Source organism: Gouania willdenowi, chromosome 16 (genome assembly GCF_900634775.1).
Source record: "Gouania willdenowi chromosome 16, fGouWil2.1, whole genome shotgun sequence".
Taxonomy (NCBI): domain Eukaryota; kingdom Metazoa; phylum Chordata; class Actinopteri; order Blenniiformes; family Gobiesocidae; genus Gouania; species Gouania willdenowi.
This window is the reverse complement of record NC_041059.1, coordinates 16,172,086-16,190,145: the sequence shown is the minus strand read 5'-3', so window position 1 is coordinate 16,190,145 and position 18,060 is coordinate 16,172,086. Positions and strand designations below refer to the sequence as shown.

Sequence of the window (18,060 nt, the reverse complement as noted above, 5' to 3'; positions counted from 1 at the left end):
AATAAAAACAAAATCAGCCCTCTATTTTCTCTCGGGGTCGCTTGAGGTCTAGCTGGAGAGATTATGTCTCTAAAATTGCCTGAAAACACCTCAGATCCCCTGGGATGAGCTGTAAGAAGTTGTGTTACATGAGTGTCATTATTATCTGTAAATCCACAGGCGATCTATTCTGAAATAAGCAGATAAAAAGATGAATCTAATAACCTATGGAGAACTGGGGTTACATCCCATCACCATTGTGCTTTCACATCTGCTTCTTGTGTAATATGTTAAACGTTTTTAATGTCATGTTTCATAATTTTCTGTCTTATAAAAATGTGTGATGCAGAAAAAAAAAAAAAAAGTACGGGTCTTTAACTGGGGCGCGTTTTTATTATTGTGTGTGTGTGTCTTTAAGAGCATCGGCGTACCTGTGAGCTTATAACCTACAGCCAACATTACTGTGTTCTTATCCTGCTGATCGCTTCCTACTCCAGTATGTAATGTGTAGTATTTCCCCGCTGCTCATCGCTCATAGTGCAGCCCTACAGACACACGCATGTGTCGCTTCCGTGGGAAGAACTCCCACAGCAACAGGCTCTCTCTCTAAATGCGGACATGGGTGTTTCTCTAGGCATGCACTTCCACGCACTTTGGTTCCTCCTTTCGCAGTTTCGCCGGTGATCGCAGCGTGATCACATCCGAGCCTTCACATCTGGATCCTTGGCACCTTTACCTTTACCTTTACCTTTACCTTACCTGGAGAACTTCTTTTTTTTTAATCCGTTTTATTATTGCGCAGAAATGGTTTCGAGCAGCGCGTCACGTCTGCTTGTCCACGGGGACCAACTTCTGACAGTCCGGGCTCTGTGACCATGTTGACTGCTCATTTGTTTTTCTGCGTGTGGGAATAATAATAATAAAAAAAAAACAAAACAAGGCAGATCATGAGTAACCACAAGAGCGGCGGGATTTCATCGAAGGAGAGGCTGTATGAGCTGTGGATGTTGTACTACACCAAGGTAGGAAGAGCAGACACCTGTTACTGCCTCTGAACTTCACAACAAGGCCTTTACACACACACACACACACACACACACACACACACACACACACACACACACACACACACACACACACACACACACACACACACACACACACACACACACACACGTAATAAACAGCTTATATGAGGAAGTGATCTTTTTTAATTTTACTTTCATATGCTCTCATGGTTTATTTACCTTGTCTCTTAGCCTCTCACGTGACTATAATATGACTCACCTGTTAAGATATGCAGTATAAATACATAATACACACATGATTTTAACTGTATTTAACCAACTGAGTCGACTTCCTTTTGGTTTTCTTTGTCAGAGATCAAACTATCACCTGGTGTTGGTGCTGCAGTCACTGCAAACTATGTTTGCATTTTATTGGTTAAATTGTACTTTAGCCAGGCTTCCTCTTAAACTGAGCTCCAAACACCTTTTGTATGGACAGTGTTTGTGTTTGCATGTGCTCACTGGGTTGGTTTCCCTTGTGGCTGAGGCTGTCCAGTGCAGACATACCATATGGTGACCTACTGTAATGGGACAATAAAAGTAAATTGATGATATGGAAACAAAGGGTGGAAAAAATGTTTAATCGTGCATTGTCTGTCTGACATAATCGATTACAATAATATGCTTAAATTTCAAATAATCAATTATTTAAATGGTAAATTACGCAAAATGCTGTAAAACGAATGTTAATGGATATTTTAGAAGCACTATGGTTAAGCTGCAGATTCAGTTTATTAGACATAATAAACTGGTTATAATATATAATTCAGAACAACCCGTTATACTTAATGTTTCTTTATAAATTATGGTGAATGTCACAAGCAAGGATGCTGCTACGTTGGCACTTTATTGTGCAGTTCTAACTTAGATAGCCTCTGCTGGCTTGACAAAAGGTAAAAGAGGTCAATAATCGATGTATAATTGAATTGCAGTTCCTGTAATCATAATCAAATCGAATCTTGAGGTGCTTAAAGATTCCCTCCCCAATGGACACACACTAATCCATTTTTAATAGGTAGTCTATGCTCATGTATCTATCTATAGGTACTGCTGGGACTGCTTCCTGTTGTGGTTCCTCATTTGATCATAAATTATTAAAGGTTTTGGTTTCTGTTCGACTCTTTTTGTTAGAGATCACCTTGCCACTCATCACCTGGTGCATGTGTTTATGCCTCAGAGCCATGTGTGAGTGAAGTTCTCTTTCCAGGCAGTTCTACAGCTTTCTGTTTTGAAAACGCACCAGCGATACATGAATCTAACGCGTTGTTTTTATTTTCATCTTTTGAATTCATGACAGTTTGTCCATGAAGCAAAGTCATTGCACATTCATCTGTTTCGATGCCTGAGGACATAGAAAACAAATGGATAATTCTTTCCAAGTTAGCATGCGCTTCTTACTGTGCAGGCATCATTTTTTTATCCTCCCAACAGGTCCAAAGGGCTGCTCACTTGCCAGTAATCAAGTCAAGCCAACAACTTGCGGCATTTATCACAAAGTTAAGCGTTATTTATTGCTGTTTGAAATACAGCAGCATAATCCAAACAAGTTTGCCAAAAAAGGGGAGGAAAAAAAAAGCAACACACACAACTTAAGCTTTGATAAAGGTTGTGTATGTCTCTCGCAACATTTATCAAAACTACGGTAGTACGGTAGTCACTGCTTTTTGCTGGTTTTAGTGTATTTCAATTTGTTACTTGTCATCTAACTTTCTTGGACAACTGCACACTTCAGCTTATGCAACAAACAGCCGAGAATGTAAGAATGCGAGTGCTGTCACACTCAAGGTCCACAGGAGTGTGTATGTGTAGGTGAGTGAGGACCAGGTAGTGAGGGAAACATTTAAATGGTTTGGCTGAAGCAAAATGTCATTTCCTTATGTGACTCAGACGCAGAAGCTCAGCTGTGTAATGTCAGTTCAGCCACTTGAGAGAACAATTACCTGCCTCTCCTTTTAAACGCCTCCTATAGTCATTGTGGTAAATTGCTTTTGTTATGTGCCAGTTAGTCAAGTTAGTAGCAACAGTAGCATGTCTTAAAATAGCAACAATAGCTCTCAACCCATCGCAAACCCTGATTTACGAGTCACTGAGGAGAACTCTATCACAAGTACAAGTAGAATCTGTTGTTTTTATCAAGCTTTTGATTAATTCTCTAAACCTTCAGATTAATGACACCCAGGTCTTACTTTAGGTCTGATAGCCTTGGATGACTTCAGTTGAAGTGTTTGTACGAAAACAACTTCTGATTACTCATATCCATGTTTTTCCTGGAGCCACTACTTCCTACGTGATACATTGGGATGCTATAAATGATCCCTAGGCTTCATAAGATAAACCATACAGATCAAATATTTTTTATTTATTTTTGCTTTACTCACGTTGGGGTGTTAAGCAAACACAACACCAATTTCATAAGAGCTCTGGATAAAGGTTAAAGTTGGGGGCCTAAGTCTGTCATGTTTTAGATATTTTCCTGCTCTAATACACCTGACGGTGTTATCATGCAGCTCTACAGAAAGCCTGGTAATGAGCTTCCCTTTACACTTAGATGTGGTGGCATCTAAATCATGTAGAACAGTGTCTCTCCAGGACTGGACTTGGCCACCTCTGAACTAAATCTCTGTAATTACCAGATAACCTCAATTTTTCTATACAAGAATGAAAATAAGAATGAACATTAACGAAACAACTGTAATCAGTGTTGATTCACCATTCCTCCATCACATCGGAGGTTGTGCACATTACTACAGAAATACCTCCAGGAATGTGATTAATATGCATCCACCCACAACCTTTTGGTCCTTAGGCAGCACTGCTTTCCAATGCTCCATCAATAGCTCCCTTTAGGCACCAAAGCACACTTTCAAATGAGGTCGTAAAAGATTGTACACATTCCATTTACAAATACACGAAGCTGTATTAAATTCCAACATGTGTAGCACAGGCTGCATCATAGCTCTTAACACAAGAGAGAACAACTTGCTCGTACTTGTCATTTGATAAAGAACGTGTGCTTCCTTCGATTGTGCAAGAAATCACACGCCCCTTCAAGAGTTTTTGCATCAGGGTCTTATTTGAAATGCTTGAAAAGCCATTGTGGTGTACAGAACAAGTACTGTGTACTAAAGCTGCCCCTAAGACAAAGATGTTTTCAAAGCAAGTGAAAAACAAACAGGCAAACAATGTCAGGATAGCTGAAGGTTTCGTGAACCCACGAGCTCTGATATGGATGGATTCATGTAGCCGTGCACGTCCAATATTTCACTCCCAGGTTGTGCATCAGATGATAACTGTGAAGGCATTAAAACTATAATGCATTTCCTAAGTAGAATGTCTTCAGTTAAGGAATTTGCTGTTGTAAATGTGACAGCTGAGTGTTAAACAAACTGTGTTGTAGGTACATTATGAGTCGGACCCTCTTACTACTGAGAGGAGACTTTTTGGCACAGTTTCAGGCCTCCCTAGCTTATATCTGCACATGATATTTAGGTCATCATAAAAGGTTTATCCCAGACAGGTATGAACTCACACCGCAGAGTCTGATCTATATTCACTGGCTCGCATTACTTCACTTAGTCTTATAAACTAAATTCTTTGTTTCCCTTCTTAAAATTTAGACATAGCTTTTTTTTCAACAGACCTTTTTGGTGTTTTGTGGGAATTAAAGCCAAAAGTAATCTTATTATTTGCTTGGTACATATATGCCCGATCGCAATTCTAAACATTTAACGTTAATATATCACCTTTTAACCCTTTACTCGACCTGATGAAGCAAGTCTTTTGTGAGAGTCTGGAGTTTAGCAGTGATGCCTCTCAGCTCTTGGTCTGCATTTAAATCCAGAACTGCGACGTTCTGAGCTTAGTTGGATTGTTGGATCAGAGCACATCATGAAGGTTTTCAGGTACTTCTGAAAAAAATTGTGTAAGTGAGTGGGGGGGCATTTGCCAAACAGTGCCCTACAAACCACCACATTATCATGTATAAAAGATGAATGGATGAATTTACAGAAACATTTAAGAAGTAAATTGACACCTATTATTTTTGAATAATAAAGAGTCTATTTTTGCTTGTGTATCTGTATTGTGGTCTTAGAAAAAACGGAGTCTGTTTACCAATTACTCAGTAAATGGAGTCAGATTGTTGGATAGATTAATATTTAAATCATCTTCAACAAAATGGAGATAATTATCAAATCCTGCCAAATACTCAGCACTTCATTCATGCTCATTAAAACATGTGAAGATGAGGGATGAGTCACTAACATCATGCATTGTCTATTTTTTCTTCATATTTGAATGCACAGTGTGATATACAGTATACCGCTACCCAGAGAAACACCTGTGGCTCTCTAGGCATCCTAACAGCCTGAGCTTTGAATACTCCCCTGTTTAGCAACAGGTCAGCCAGGAGACTCAAAGTGCTCTTTTCTTTCTCTTGTGGAGGAGGCTGAGTGGTGCAGAATGCCAATCAGCAGAGAGCAGCACAGCTGTTTGGCTCCTCACAAAGAAGACGTAGATAAACGGCACAGTTGAGAAAGCATGAGACCTAGAGGTTGGTACATGAAAGCCCGGCTTTTATTAGTGATTAGCAAAAATATGTTGACCAATTAATTTTAGTGTATGCCAGAGGAAGAGGAACTGCTAATGTGGAAGGTACAGTAAGAGCAGGGTTGTGCTCATTTAAGTGTAAGCGTGTTTCATCCATTCATCCATTTTCAGACCCGCTGGTAGGGCTGGGCGATTTTGCCTAAAAAAAAATCTCCGATTTTTTAAAGGAAAATTTGAGTTACGATTCAATTTTCGATCATTTTTTTACTGCACTTAAAAATGACTGCAGACATCAGATATATTGTCAGAAGTGCAACTTTATTGCTGTGATTGTCCTCAAGAGTTAAAATGCATAGAACAATCCCAAAATAAAAAGTAAATGAGACTCTGTCATTCAACAATTTCAAGCTTTAATCCAGGTTTAAGCAAAAGTGCAACAGCAACTTCACAGTAGTTTAAATTTTCTCGTTAAGAAATCAGATAACTACATATTTTATAACATATATTATTACTATTAAAAATAATAATAAACTCTTCCCTTAGCATCTCATCTCAGCTTAGTGCGAGTAAAAAATGTAACATGCCTGCGGCACACATAGAGAATACTCAAAGGGTAAACAAATGTAAACAAAGAGGAGGCTGGCGCACATAGGAATGCGGAAAAGTCCGGAAAAAATAAATAAATAAAAAAATATTATTATTGTTATTTTTTAAACTCCAATTTGAAAAATAAAAATTGTTTTTATCTACAAATTCAATTAATCGATGAAATTAATTTTTTGCCCAGCCCTACCCACTCCGCCGTTGCCTGTCTCTGGCTCACACTATGCGCTAGGGAGGGGTTACACCCTGGACAGGGTGCCAGTCCATCACAGGGCAACACATACACAGACAACCACTCACACTCACATTCACTCCTACAGGCCATTTAGAGACTCCAATCAACTTTACAGTCATGTTTTTGGATTGTGAGAGGAAGCCGGAGTACTCGGAGGAAACCTACACAGTACAGGGAGAACATGCAAACTCCACACAGAAAGGACCCGTGTCCACCCCGGGACAATAATACTAAATAGACCCCCCCCCCACATCCTCATTTTAGGTGACATGATCTCTCTCTCTAAGTGGAAGTAACAGGTTAAGCCGGTTTTTAATGTGATGCTGCACTGGATGTGTTCCACAAATAAACATCATCAATGTAGAATAAGAATACTTATTCGACTTTAGCAATGGAAAATATTACATTTTATGGCAAATATCGGCCAATAATATTCCCTATCTCTAGTGTCAAGGGTTCAGACATAGTGATTTGGTTGTTTTTTCATAGTTTCTAAATATGTCTGATCTGAGTTTATGATTGTCAATCAGTAATTTAGAGAAATTGGATGAAAAGATTTTAGATTAATCATGATCATATATAATAAAATACTAAAATGAAACAGAAGGTGCTCATTTTATCAGTCAATATTTATTATTTCGACAAAAGAACCTGCACCCTTTCCTGCCTCAGCCAATCCGCTTTTAAATTATTTATTTATTTATTTATAATCTTTATTTATACTTTGAGACAAGATCTCATTTTCATGAGAGACCTGTTGACAAAGGCAACCTAACAGGATGATGTTCAAGTGCAGAACAGCAACGCTATTCATAACTAGCACCAAACAATGTCATCTACACGAGGGTGTTTTAGGCTTTATGATGGCAACTTGTATACTTGCAATGTCATGTTTTAGAGGAGTTAGTAAATGACGGAGCAATAATTGAGACTTTTTAAAGAGGCTTTTCAGCGCATGAATAGAGCTATAGTGTGTTTTTGGGACTACTGGGGCCATGGGTAGTGTGTATAGTTCAGAGGTGCACAAGGACACATGTTTGGACACCTCCAGGGCAGGTTATTTTGCATGTATCCACTTCCCTGAACCAATGCTGTGCAAACTGCAGCAGCAAAGCTCATTCATGTGGATAGCTCATTTGTTTTCATGAAATTATTGTTTGACCAAAATGTGTTCCTAATCTGTCTGAACCTAAACTCCTAAAAGTGACACGATAAAGCATGTTAAGGTCAGGATATGAGGATATACTTCTCGCTAACTCCTTTCACCTCTGCTTCACCTCTGGTTGTGGTCAGTGATTGGTGGCGCTCTCACCTTAAGCCCAAGTAAAAACCACAATTGTGCTTTCAAAACAAACCGTTTACCAACTGTCATTGGCTGGCTTTCTGACCCGTTTGCTTCATATTATGCCCCTGGTTCTCTTAGACACACAAAGGGATTAGATAAAGCTGCAGCAGAATGAGAACACAGTGTGTGCGAGGTTTAAACTGTAAAATGTGCCTCATTTTCATGATAAGAAATTCCATCCAAACCTCGGCCTTTGTCAAAGTTGAAGCCATTAGTTATATCCAGCTTGAATTGTCAACTCATAATAGCTTAGATCAGTGGTTCCCAATCTTTTTTGTCCCTTGTACCCCTTTGCTTTTTTGTCAAATCATGCATACCCCCTCTTCATATCATAAGTACCCTCTCCACAATTTCATTTGTGGAACAGCGGGCTCTCCTAAACCCCTAACTATGTCTCGAACGTTGATTCCCTAAGGCTTAATCTACAACTCCAAAACAATGAGTGAAATTTAAAGTGGATTTTTAATTTTTTTTTAAATACCATGCACTTTTATGTGATTACTTCAATAATTAGTAAATATGGTCTCATTTGTAAAATGTAGCTAATTATTGTCTTCTATTGTCAGAAGTGTGATAAAATGGCCTCTACAACATAAAACTAGAGCACTCGGAGAACTCAGACCTCCGCTAAGTAGCTCATTTTGACCCACATTGTGATTTAGAGAGTACAGCATGCACTTCCACTACTATAGTACCATAAGCCACTGCGCTTAAAGGAGCAGGCAAATCCACCCATATTTTGATTTTCCACGAGTGGTATTTTCTCATTTGTGGTTATCCAGAACATCACCATTATCAACATTTCCTGAAAATGTCATCCAAATCCGTTCATAACTTTTAGAGGTATCTTGCTAACAAACAAACAAACAAACAGACGGACAGACAAATAAATGCAGGGTAAAACATAATCTTTCGCTCTAAAAAGGAACTAGGAACGTTTCCCAAATATTTTTAAATTAATTCCTACATTTTTCTGAGTACCACCTGCAATATGCTCCTTTACCCCTAGGGGTACACATACCCATGTTTGGGAACCACTGAATTAGATAAAACATGACAACCCATGTAAATTTGCGATGGTAAAACAGGGGACGGGACCCAGATAAGCAAACTGCTTCTCTCGTCTCCCTTTTCGGCATGTACAAAAAATGTAAAAAAAAAAAAAAAAAAAAGTGAATGTAACCATGTCGGAAATAAACTGAATAAATAAATAAAAATAAATAAATAAATAAATGTTTAATCTGGATTATGAGCAAAGAATGAAAAATTATAGTTTATGGTAGTATTTGTCTTGCTGCATATACTGCATTTGTGCTGGTAAATTTGAAAGCCGTTTTTGTAGCTGTTTTTTTCTGTGGCAATTCAGTTTTTCTACAAAGCTGCTGGAAAATACCAACGCAGCCTCAAGAGGAAGAGGTTTGACGAAGAGGTTGAGTACGAAGGAAATAAGCTTCAGTTGAAGTGACATGTAATTTCCTGGTGACTTACTTGACACTCGAAGGAGAGAACAGCGAGTCAGAAGCTGGTGGTGCTCAGGAGTGACATGCAGCTGCTGTGGACCATTGTGACAAGCTCATCACATTATTCAGCCTCATTCTCTCAGAGATGGAGTGTCACATCACTCACTGCCACTTGGTAAAGTACATTTGGAATTAATGCAGTGTTGGAAGACATGATGTGATTACACAAAGTGTTGGTTTTACTGATTGTCTATTATGAAATACTGTGGACTGCTACACTTGTTTTTATAGATCTATAAAGTAAACCTTACTGCCTTGTGCCATTGTGCAGCATCTCTATTGTAAAAGATCCCACACAAGCTGCAGCAAACATTACCCATTCACGATCTGTTTCATTTCCAGTTTATGGGGAAGTGCTTAATGAGTCCTTCCACCATGTGGTGGCTGTTAAATGTTATTTGTGTGCAGTGAGTCAGTAATTCTCAATAACTCATGTCTTCTGTATTTGCTGCTTCAGGGAAGTGTCTGCTCTGCCAATTAGTAATGGTGGCTATTTACATGCTCAGCTCATGGAAACCTTGTGGTTGTTTTGTCACACAGCGCATCAGGAACATTCTTGTATGTTCAATGACTTCACTTTACGTTCTAATGTGTACAGTCTGAATCATCCTAATCAAATAATGCAGATTTTTGTCTTGGTGTGTAGTAAACTACACTGAAAATGAAGACAAAACACTTCTTGTGAGATGTCTGGTTTGGTTCTGATGTAAGATCATTTGACTGAGAGTGGAAGGGATAAGTGGCAGGATATGTAGAGACTGATTAACCCCGTGATAACAATAGTTGTACGTAAACATCCTCAACAAACAAGGGGAAGACACCTTTAAAGGAACAAGTCACTGCTAAGGCTTTTAACTTATTTGATCAGAGTCTGAAGCAAATAAAAATGACTTTGAATAAGAGTATGATGACTCTTATATATCATACATATTTTATTCCACCACTGAAGTACAAGAAGTATGGAAGTTTCATGTCCTGCATGTATTTTAATTTATGTTTATAACTGTCACTTAAAAAAACATGGGAAAATAGTATTATTATTATTATTATTATTATTATTATTATTATTATTATTATTATTATTATATATTTTTTCAATACTTGCTGTTTTTATAGTCAGTGAGTATATTGTAGAAGTGTCCCACTTGTTGCATCTCTTTGCAATATCCTGTTACAAAAACAGGTCACACATTTTACTCGCTGACATTTTTTCAGCCGCTGTGTGTCAGTTTTTAGTACGTTGTCGTACACTCATCAGCCACAGTATTTCAAACTCCTGTTCGGAAATTTGCCTTCTTTGATCTTTGAGTATTGCATTCCTCAGGTTAGCAACAAACACATGACCTTCCATGTGAAGTGAAAGAAAACATTATTCATCCGACCAGACCACCTTCATGCATAGTTTTCTATTTTTAAAGCTTATGTCCATTGTTGGGCTTGGGGTCAGGATGGACACCTTGTGGTGTGTCTGTGTCTGGGGTTTAGCCATAACGTGATGCACTGTGCTGACTTTTGGGGCCTGTACAATGTTAGATTTCCTTTTATCGCGCTAACTTCTGGGATTTATTCCATGTGTCCTGTACTACTACACTGGCTACACAACTTCTTACCAAAGTAAATCACTGTGGTAACTTAGGCTGAACGACTAACCTGGTCGCGAGTAGGTTTTGTCCTGGATAAGATCAGAGCGAGTACAAAAGTCCCACCTCATGACCATTCATTACTCTTGGAAAACGACCTGCCCATTGTTAGAAGATCCTGGTTGCTGCGTTTATGTAAGAAAGATTATTAATGGATGAATGCAATCCTTTCATTTAATCTGTTACGAAAGGTATAGATTTACATCTGATGGACTGATCTACAGTCAGCTGATTAATTATTCCTCAAATGTGACGTAAGATGCTCTACCCATTTGTGATTGGTCTGACACTGCAACCTCCGCCCCTGTCAATGGAGAGCATACGTAGCCAAGCTGAAATGACCTTGCTTAAGTGAACGTGTTAAGAACCTGCTTAATAGTACGCTTCACTGTGACGGAGAAAGTTTGGTTAGGTGAAGCCCGCTTATGGAGAAATATCCAGGATATACTTATCCAGATTCGTAGTACAGGCCCTTGGGGTTTACAAAGCATGACGTGTTACAAAAGTTACCAGAGCAGTAACTGGCTTGTGGTGGCCAAGTGTTGATAGCAACATTGCTATTTTATGGTTTGCTGTAGCCTCTTCTATTGTGAGCTTTGGATTGTACAGTATATATTAAATATAATCAGAAAATTGAGCTGTGTTTTCCATAATAATAATAATAGGTTGTCTTATTTATTTACTACACATTTTTCAACACTGCATTGTTTGCAGAGTGCTCATGCCCTGAGGCGTGGAGGCCTTTTTATAAGTTATAGCCTCGTCTGTGTGTTTCCTTCCTCCTGTAGAAAGATGTGAGCTACCTGCAGCAGTGGCTGGAGGCGTTCGTGGCATCTTTTGAAAGACTCATTGATGTCAACTCACTGGAGCCTCGGCGGTGAGACACACTTATCTCTCTTTTCCACCCTCAATAAACAGCCACAAACTCCCTCTGGTTTGAAATACCACAGGCAGATGACCTCTTGGCCTTTCATATTGTTTTGACATGTTTGTGCTACCCTGCTCGCTGATACAGTGCCCTTTGCCTCTTTGCTATGCCTCCTCCCCTCCCCTCTTCACACAAATCCTTCCTTCTCTTCCTACTCCTTCGCTCCAGGCTGGATGAGTGCAGCTCGGAGGTGCCCTTGCTCCCTCGGGAGGTGCTGGTGTTCCTCAGCACTCAGCTGTGGAACAGCGCGCTGCATCTGTCAGGTTCCACCGAGCACAGCAGCAGCAGCACCCCACACCCTTTGCAACTCATTAAGTTCTTTATCATCGTCTGCAGGTGAGCACACATCCGGTTTGGCGCAACATTCATCAAGTATAAGTGGTTCTCAAACTTTTTCTGTTGCGCCCCCCTTTCAAAAAACAAAAAATGTTCAGGTGTCCCCCACCATGACAAAATTTCAATTACATGGTTCAAAAATGGCTCCCCGTGCTGCGTGGGTTTCCTCCGGCTTCCTCCCACAATCCAAAAACATGACTGTAAGGTTGATTGGAGTCTCTAAATTGCCCATAGGAGTGAATGAGTGAGTGAGTGGTTGTCTGTCTGTGTTGCCCTGTGATGGACTGGTACCCTGTCCAGGGTGTACCCCCGCCCAGCGCCCTATGAGAGCCGGAGATTGGCACCGGCAGACCCCCGCGACCCTGATAAACGGGAATAAGCGGGTATGAAGATGGATGGATGGATGGGTTCAAAAATGGGCGCACGGTTCTTAGTGGTTAGCAGGTCCTGGGTTCAAGCCCTGGAGTGGACACTTGTGTGGAGTTTGCATGTTCTCCCCATGCTTGCGTGGGTTTTCTCCAGATCCCCTGGTCCTAGGTTGATTAGAGTCTCTAAATTGGTCGTCGGAGTGAATGTAAGTGTGAGAGGTTGTTTGTCTTTGTGTTGCCCTGTAATGGACTGGCGCCCTGTCCAAGGTGTACCCCCACCTAATGCCCAATGAGAGCTGGAGATAGGCACCAGCAGGCCCCCACGACCCTGAAAAAATAGAACAAGTGGGTGAGAAAATGGATGGATGAATGGATCAAAAATTTTACATTATGCAAAAAAATAAATTCATTTATTTAATTGCAATAACAAAACATGCATTGCTGTCTTTAAAAGATTGCACTTCTTGTTGTGTTGACCTTTGACAGCATGTGCAGACAAAGTACAAAAAACAATAATGATAATAATAATTATTAAAAAATGTAACATTACCTTTATTAAAACTAAAAATTGTGACTAGTCTACTTCAAGATGTGCAATCACATATTTTAGTGATTATATGTGATTAGTAATAATAAATGATCTAGTGAAATAAAGAAGTTTTTTTGTTTTGGTTTTTGGGGGGAAGCATTCTGGCACTCCCCTGGATGCGCCCCACAGTTTGGGAACCACTGATATAAACTGACATGCATATACAAAATAGATTAACTGTGTTCCCCAACACTTTCCTTATTTCTTTCTTTCTTATTTCAGGAATATGGAGAATATTGACCCAGAGAAGACCCCTAGTTTTGTTTTTGAAACAGTCAAGCTTTTACATTTTTGCTTGGACCAGGTAAGGAAAAAATGCAAGCACGATAGAGATTATGGTGATTTATGGTGCGTCAGCCTCTCCGTCTGCAGCTGTTTGTTAATAAATATTATTATACCCATTTATTAACCTGTAATATAAGCACTTAGCCTGTCAATCTACACAGAGCTCATATCAAGTGCGTGGATTTCTTATCCTGAAGTAACAAAACTATTTGGCATTGGAAAGAAAAATGGATGTGGGTTATAGTACGTACCGGTACGGTACATACTATAATGTAGAGGAATTTGCAGTATGTTTCAAAGGATGTTTGAAGAGATGTGTATGTGCTGATAAGATTAAAATGTTTGTGTGTGTGTGTGTAAATGTTTCTTTGCTTAGCTAAAGAAGGGCCATGGAGAGAAGTCATCTCTGCAGTCTGTTGTGCAGTATGGACTCGTACTTTGTGAAAGTCTCTTTGACCCTTATCAGACGTGGAGGAGACGCCTGGCAGGGTGAGTGTGTGTTGCTTCACCCTGTGTGAGTGTGTGTGTGTGTGGGAGGGAGATGATGGCTACACAAAGGCTAGTGTAAGATAATAACTATTGGATGTCTTACCCAACCTTTTGTGCAACACTTTGTCTTGCAGCGTCTAAGCTGCGACTTTAGTGGTGGAATTAGTGGCAGTTGGACACGGACTAAGCGTGTAGCGTGCTGACGTTGGCTTTTGTGTCCTTACAGGGAGGAGGTGAGCCTGCTGGAGAGAAACAAGTATAAGTTCTCCCCTCTTGAAATGCCAGAAGAGCTGCCAGTTCTCTTTCATGGTGAGACACTCCCTTTAGCTGATCGAGATCAGAGATCTCATGTCACAAGTATCAGACTCATCAGACTCTCCCTGATGCAGCCAAAACAACAACTCGTCCCTAAGTCGATCATTTTGTGGGAGAAAGATGTCGCTGCTTTGAATAAATCCGTATGCTGTGGCAATCAACTCCAACACCCCACCTAATTATCAGCCCTCAATCACAAGTTCAGCATTAGTAATTACAGAGTCCCATTTGATCAACCAACACTAATCTATAAGCCATGTGGGAAATCTAAGCCTGGGCAAGTTTCAGTACATCCAGATTTTAGAGATGGATTAAAGGCTGAAACATGTTTTAATTGGAAATATACAGCAATAATTGTGTAATGCCTGGCAAATGAGGATGAATCAACATTTAGTGATAAAAGACTGTAAGATAATTGTCCTAAGCAATACAGCATGTAATTTGCATTTTCTACCTCTCTGGAGTTTATTACCTCTGCCATAAAGCTAATATTTTCATGTACATTAACTTGTTTATTTGTTTGTTTGTTAGCAATATTAAGTCAAAAGTATTGGTTTTGAAAAAAAATGGCAACACTTACCTTATCTGTCATGAGCATGAATAAGGTGTCATGAAGGCTGATATTAGGCTGTTATTAAGTGTTTGTTCACTAAATTATGACACCTTTGGAGCTATGATGGCATTTTTTGGGTTAGGTGGATGGATCTAATGGGGTTAGGGTTAAGGTTAGGGATTAGGGTAACAAACGACACTTAATGACAGCCTTCATGACACCTTTTTAATGCTAATGACGGGTGTCATGTCATAATAATGACATGTATTATGTATAAAACTTCAAGCAAAGTGTTAAATTTTAACCAAGGTTAGACCTTACGTAATATAAGATTCCATTACATTTCTGAGGGGATGCAGATCACTGTACTGATTCTGGATTAGTTTGAAAAATCTGTGTCTTTCACAAATGGTGAAATAAAACAAAAAATCATATCTCGGTTCGTAATTGTCTGACCTCACGAAATTTCATCCATATCGAATCTGCATTATGCATTTTATCATAATTTTTGACGAAAAAAACCCATTTTAATCTATTTTATCATCATGTAGATGAATTTATTGACGTTCAGGGTTGGCAGCAGGCTTAGCAAAGGTAAGGTTAGGTTCTAGTGGTGTTACATGATATGACCTGTCTTCCACAGAGAGTCTGCAGGAAAGCAAGAGGATCCCAGAGATCCTCACACTCAGATTGGTTCATCTTCAGGGTGCCGTCATCAGTGGAGGAAAGGTAATCCCAGAGTGTGAGTGAAAACTAAAGCATAGAGTCAGAATTACTGTAAGCCTTTGTGTATGTGTTTTATCCAGAAGAACGCTCTCCTCTCCATCACACCTCAGTCTGTGGAGGACCTCTTCTCCGTCCTGAGAGAGTGGTGCTGTGAGACTTCCTCCGCTGAATCAAAAGACACCAAACTTCCGCGGCTGACTTTGCAGTGCCTGACAGCAGTGATCCATATCCTGCATGCCAGCAGCCCCGTGGAGCGGCAGGTGGAGATCAGGACGATACTAGAGACCTACTTTCAGCTCCTCAACTGGAACCGTCCACTTAGCATCGACCAGGGCGACAAGCAAAGCTGGGAAGAGAAGCTGATCCTGCTTCAAAGCCAAATGCTAAGTACGTGCATGTCTATTTGAGTGTAAGGCTGCACGATTTTAGCTCAAACACAATAACATTTTTTTTACTTTGGAAACTTGACTTTCAGTTTCGATATCAATTCTTTTTCCCTTAAAAAAAAAAAAAAGACACTGAATTTAATTATTGCAAGTATTTCTTTTTAATTACAAAACTGAAAACAAATTTCCATATTGGGAATAAAGTGCAACTGCAAAGCTTTAACAAAGAATGTTAAATCCTCTGTGGGTTTGATAAAATAACAACCTGCCCAACCAAAAATCAATCCCTCAACATTTTTTAAAAAGAGAACCTTGCATTAGAAAAAAATCTCACACAAAATTCACGTTAACAAAAAGAAGGGGTTGTAGAGGGCGGGGGTCTATCATGTTAAGCATGTGTTTGAAACTTGTTTTTTTTTTTTAACAGTTTTTAAAGGGAGAGAGACTCTTGCACATGATTAAACGGGAAAATCGATTTTATATTGATTAATCGTGCAGCCTTACTTGAGTGTATCTGAGTATTTATTGCTGTAGTTGCTGATGAACTTGGTAACTGTGTGTTATGAATAGCTGCTGTTCCTGAGATCCTGCAGTGCCCTGACAGACCCGTCCTGCAGGCAGTCTTCCTCAATAACAACTGCTTCGAACACATCCTCAGACTCATTCAAAACAGCAAGGTCAGAACACGGTTCTTCAAACAACATCTGCTGGGTTGGCTATTCCTGTATTTGTCTTCCTGTCAACCAGTCTGTCTACTTCTTTTCTACGCATTAAATTCATCCTATTTTAAGTCTGTGCTCTCATATCATCATTTCAGTCAAATGTGACCAAATATTTCTCCTGCTTTGATGAACGTTGCCCCTGCAGATATAAAATCATCAGAATCAGGAAAGAGAAGCTGTCTCCTCCATCTCTAAGATCGACTCTTTTTGTCTGTTTTTTTTTTTTCTTCCGGTTTATGTGTGCGCGCCTCCATGTGTTTGTACGTCCTGTAGCTCTTCCAGAGCAACAGGTGTAGGCCGGAGCGTGAGTGTGACCTCACCACACGTTTACTCACTGAGGTCGAAGTGGACCAGGTACTTTCCCCACCACTGTGGCGCCGCTGTGTGTCTGTCAGCAGGAAAATCAGGCCTCTGATCACCGATTACAGGAGGAAGTTTGGTTTGCACTCATTTGCAAAAAAACAAATCAGACAAAAAGAAGAAAAAAAAAACCAGGTTGAATCCATTTTATCTGCTAAGCAGCAGAGGTGTAAAGAGTACTCATGAATCCTACTCTAGTCAAAGTACTGTTACTTTGATCGTACAAGTACAAGTAAGTCAAACATAAAATACTCAAGTATAAGTAAGAAGTAGCGCAAATAAGTAGTACTCAAAGTAAAAGTTACTCGTTACTTCCCCCCCCCCCCCCCCCCCCCCCCCCCCCCCCCACGTTTATTTTTGGTAATAAATCTTGCCATGTTTCCCTTGCATACAGTAAACATCTCATGTATAAACTTAAAAAAGAAGAGGCAAAAACTTAATTTATTTTCCACTAAGGCATCTCTGTATAAAATAAAAAGGTTTGTCAAAATGTACAATTCTTTTTTTTTTTTTTTTCTATTTTTTTCTTTTATAAAATAACATCAATGAATTCAGTTCAACATTTTAAAATTCTCATGCTCTGTGTACAGATCTACAGTATTTATGAACGCTAAAACTGAGAAAATAACCTCCATTCAATGCTGTTTTGGCACCGTAATCTGATTGGTCGGCTGTGATGTGATGCATTTGATTGTTGTCTAGTCATTTAATTTTTTTTGTAGTTTAACAATGTCCGTTCATCATTTTTAAAACAAAAAATAATAGTTTACTCTGTAACTGTTGGGTGTAGAAATGTAACACATTACTTTACGTCTTTTAAAACTTACGTAAGTAAAATTATTGATTTAGAAATATACTAAAAAATGTACCCCTAAAAGCAACGCAATTACAGTAACGTGAGTACTTGTAATCCATTACTTTCACCTCTGCTAATTAGTAAAACTCCTTTTGTTGTATTATTATGTGATCCTCATTACAAACATTATTACAGGCTGATTTTCCCGTTGACTTCTCAGTGCGTGCAGAGTGTGCAGTGTTCTTTGTTGTGCACGTCACAGTTGTTTGT

At 39.4% G+C, this 18,060-nt stretch overlaps 1 protein-coding gene across 4 annotated transcripts in view; it reads left to right on the top strand.

The window, feature by feature from the left end:
- The first annotated feature begins 432 nt into the window (after positions 1-432).
- nbeal2 (neurobeachin-like 2) overlaps positions 433-18,060 on the top strand; it is a 47,447-nt gene continuing 29,819 nt past the window's right edge. For 2 of the 4 annotated variants that reach the window (XM_028469973.1, XM_028469972.1), the window contains exons 1-10: positions 433-1,001; positions 11,726-11,814; positions 12,034-12,201; positions 13,381-13,462; positions 13,820-13,932; positions 14,159-14,241; positions 15,444-15,529; positions 15,607-15,913; positions 16,483-16,589; positions 16,908-16,988. In XM_028469973.1, the coding sequence (XP_028325774.1) occupies positions 927-1,001; positions 11,726-11,814; positions 12,034-12,201; positions 13,381-13,462; positions 13,820-13,932; positions 14,159-14,241; positions 15,444-15,529; positions 15,607-15,913; positions 16,483-16,589; positions 16,908-16,988 (1,191 nt within the window). In that variant the 5' untranslated portion in view covers positions 433-926. Of the gene's footprint in view, positions 1,002-9,292; positions 9,413-11,725; positions 11,815-12,033; positions 12,202-13,380; positions 13,463-13,819; positions 13,933-14,158; positions 14,242-15,443; positions 15,530-15,606; positions 15,914-16,482; positions 16,590-16,907; positions 16,989-18,060 lie in introns of those variants that run through there. The other 2 variants (XM_028469974.1, XM_028469975.1) reach the window with 2 other exon arrangements.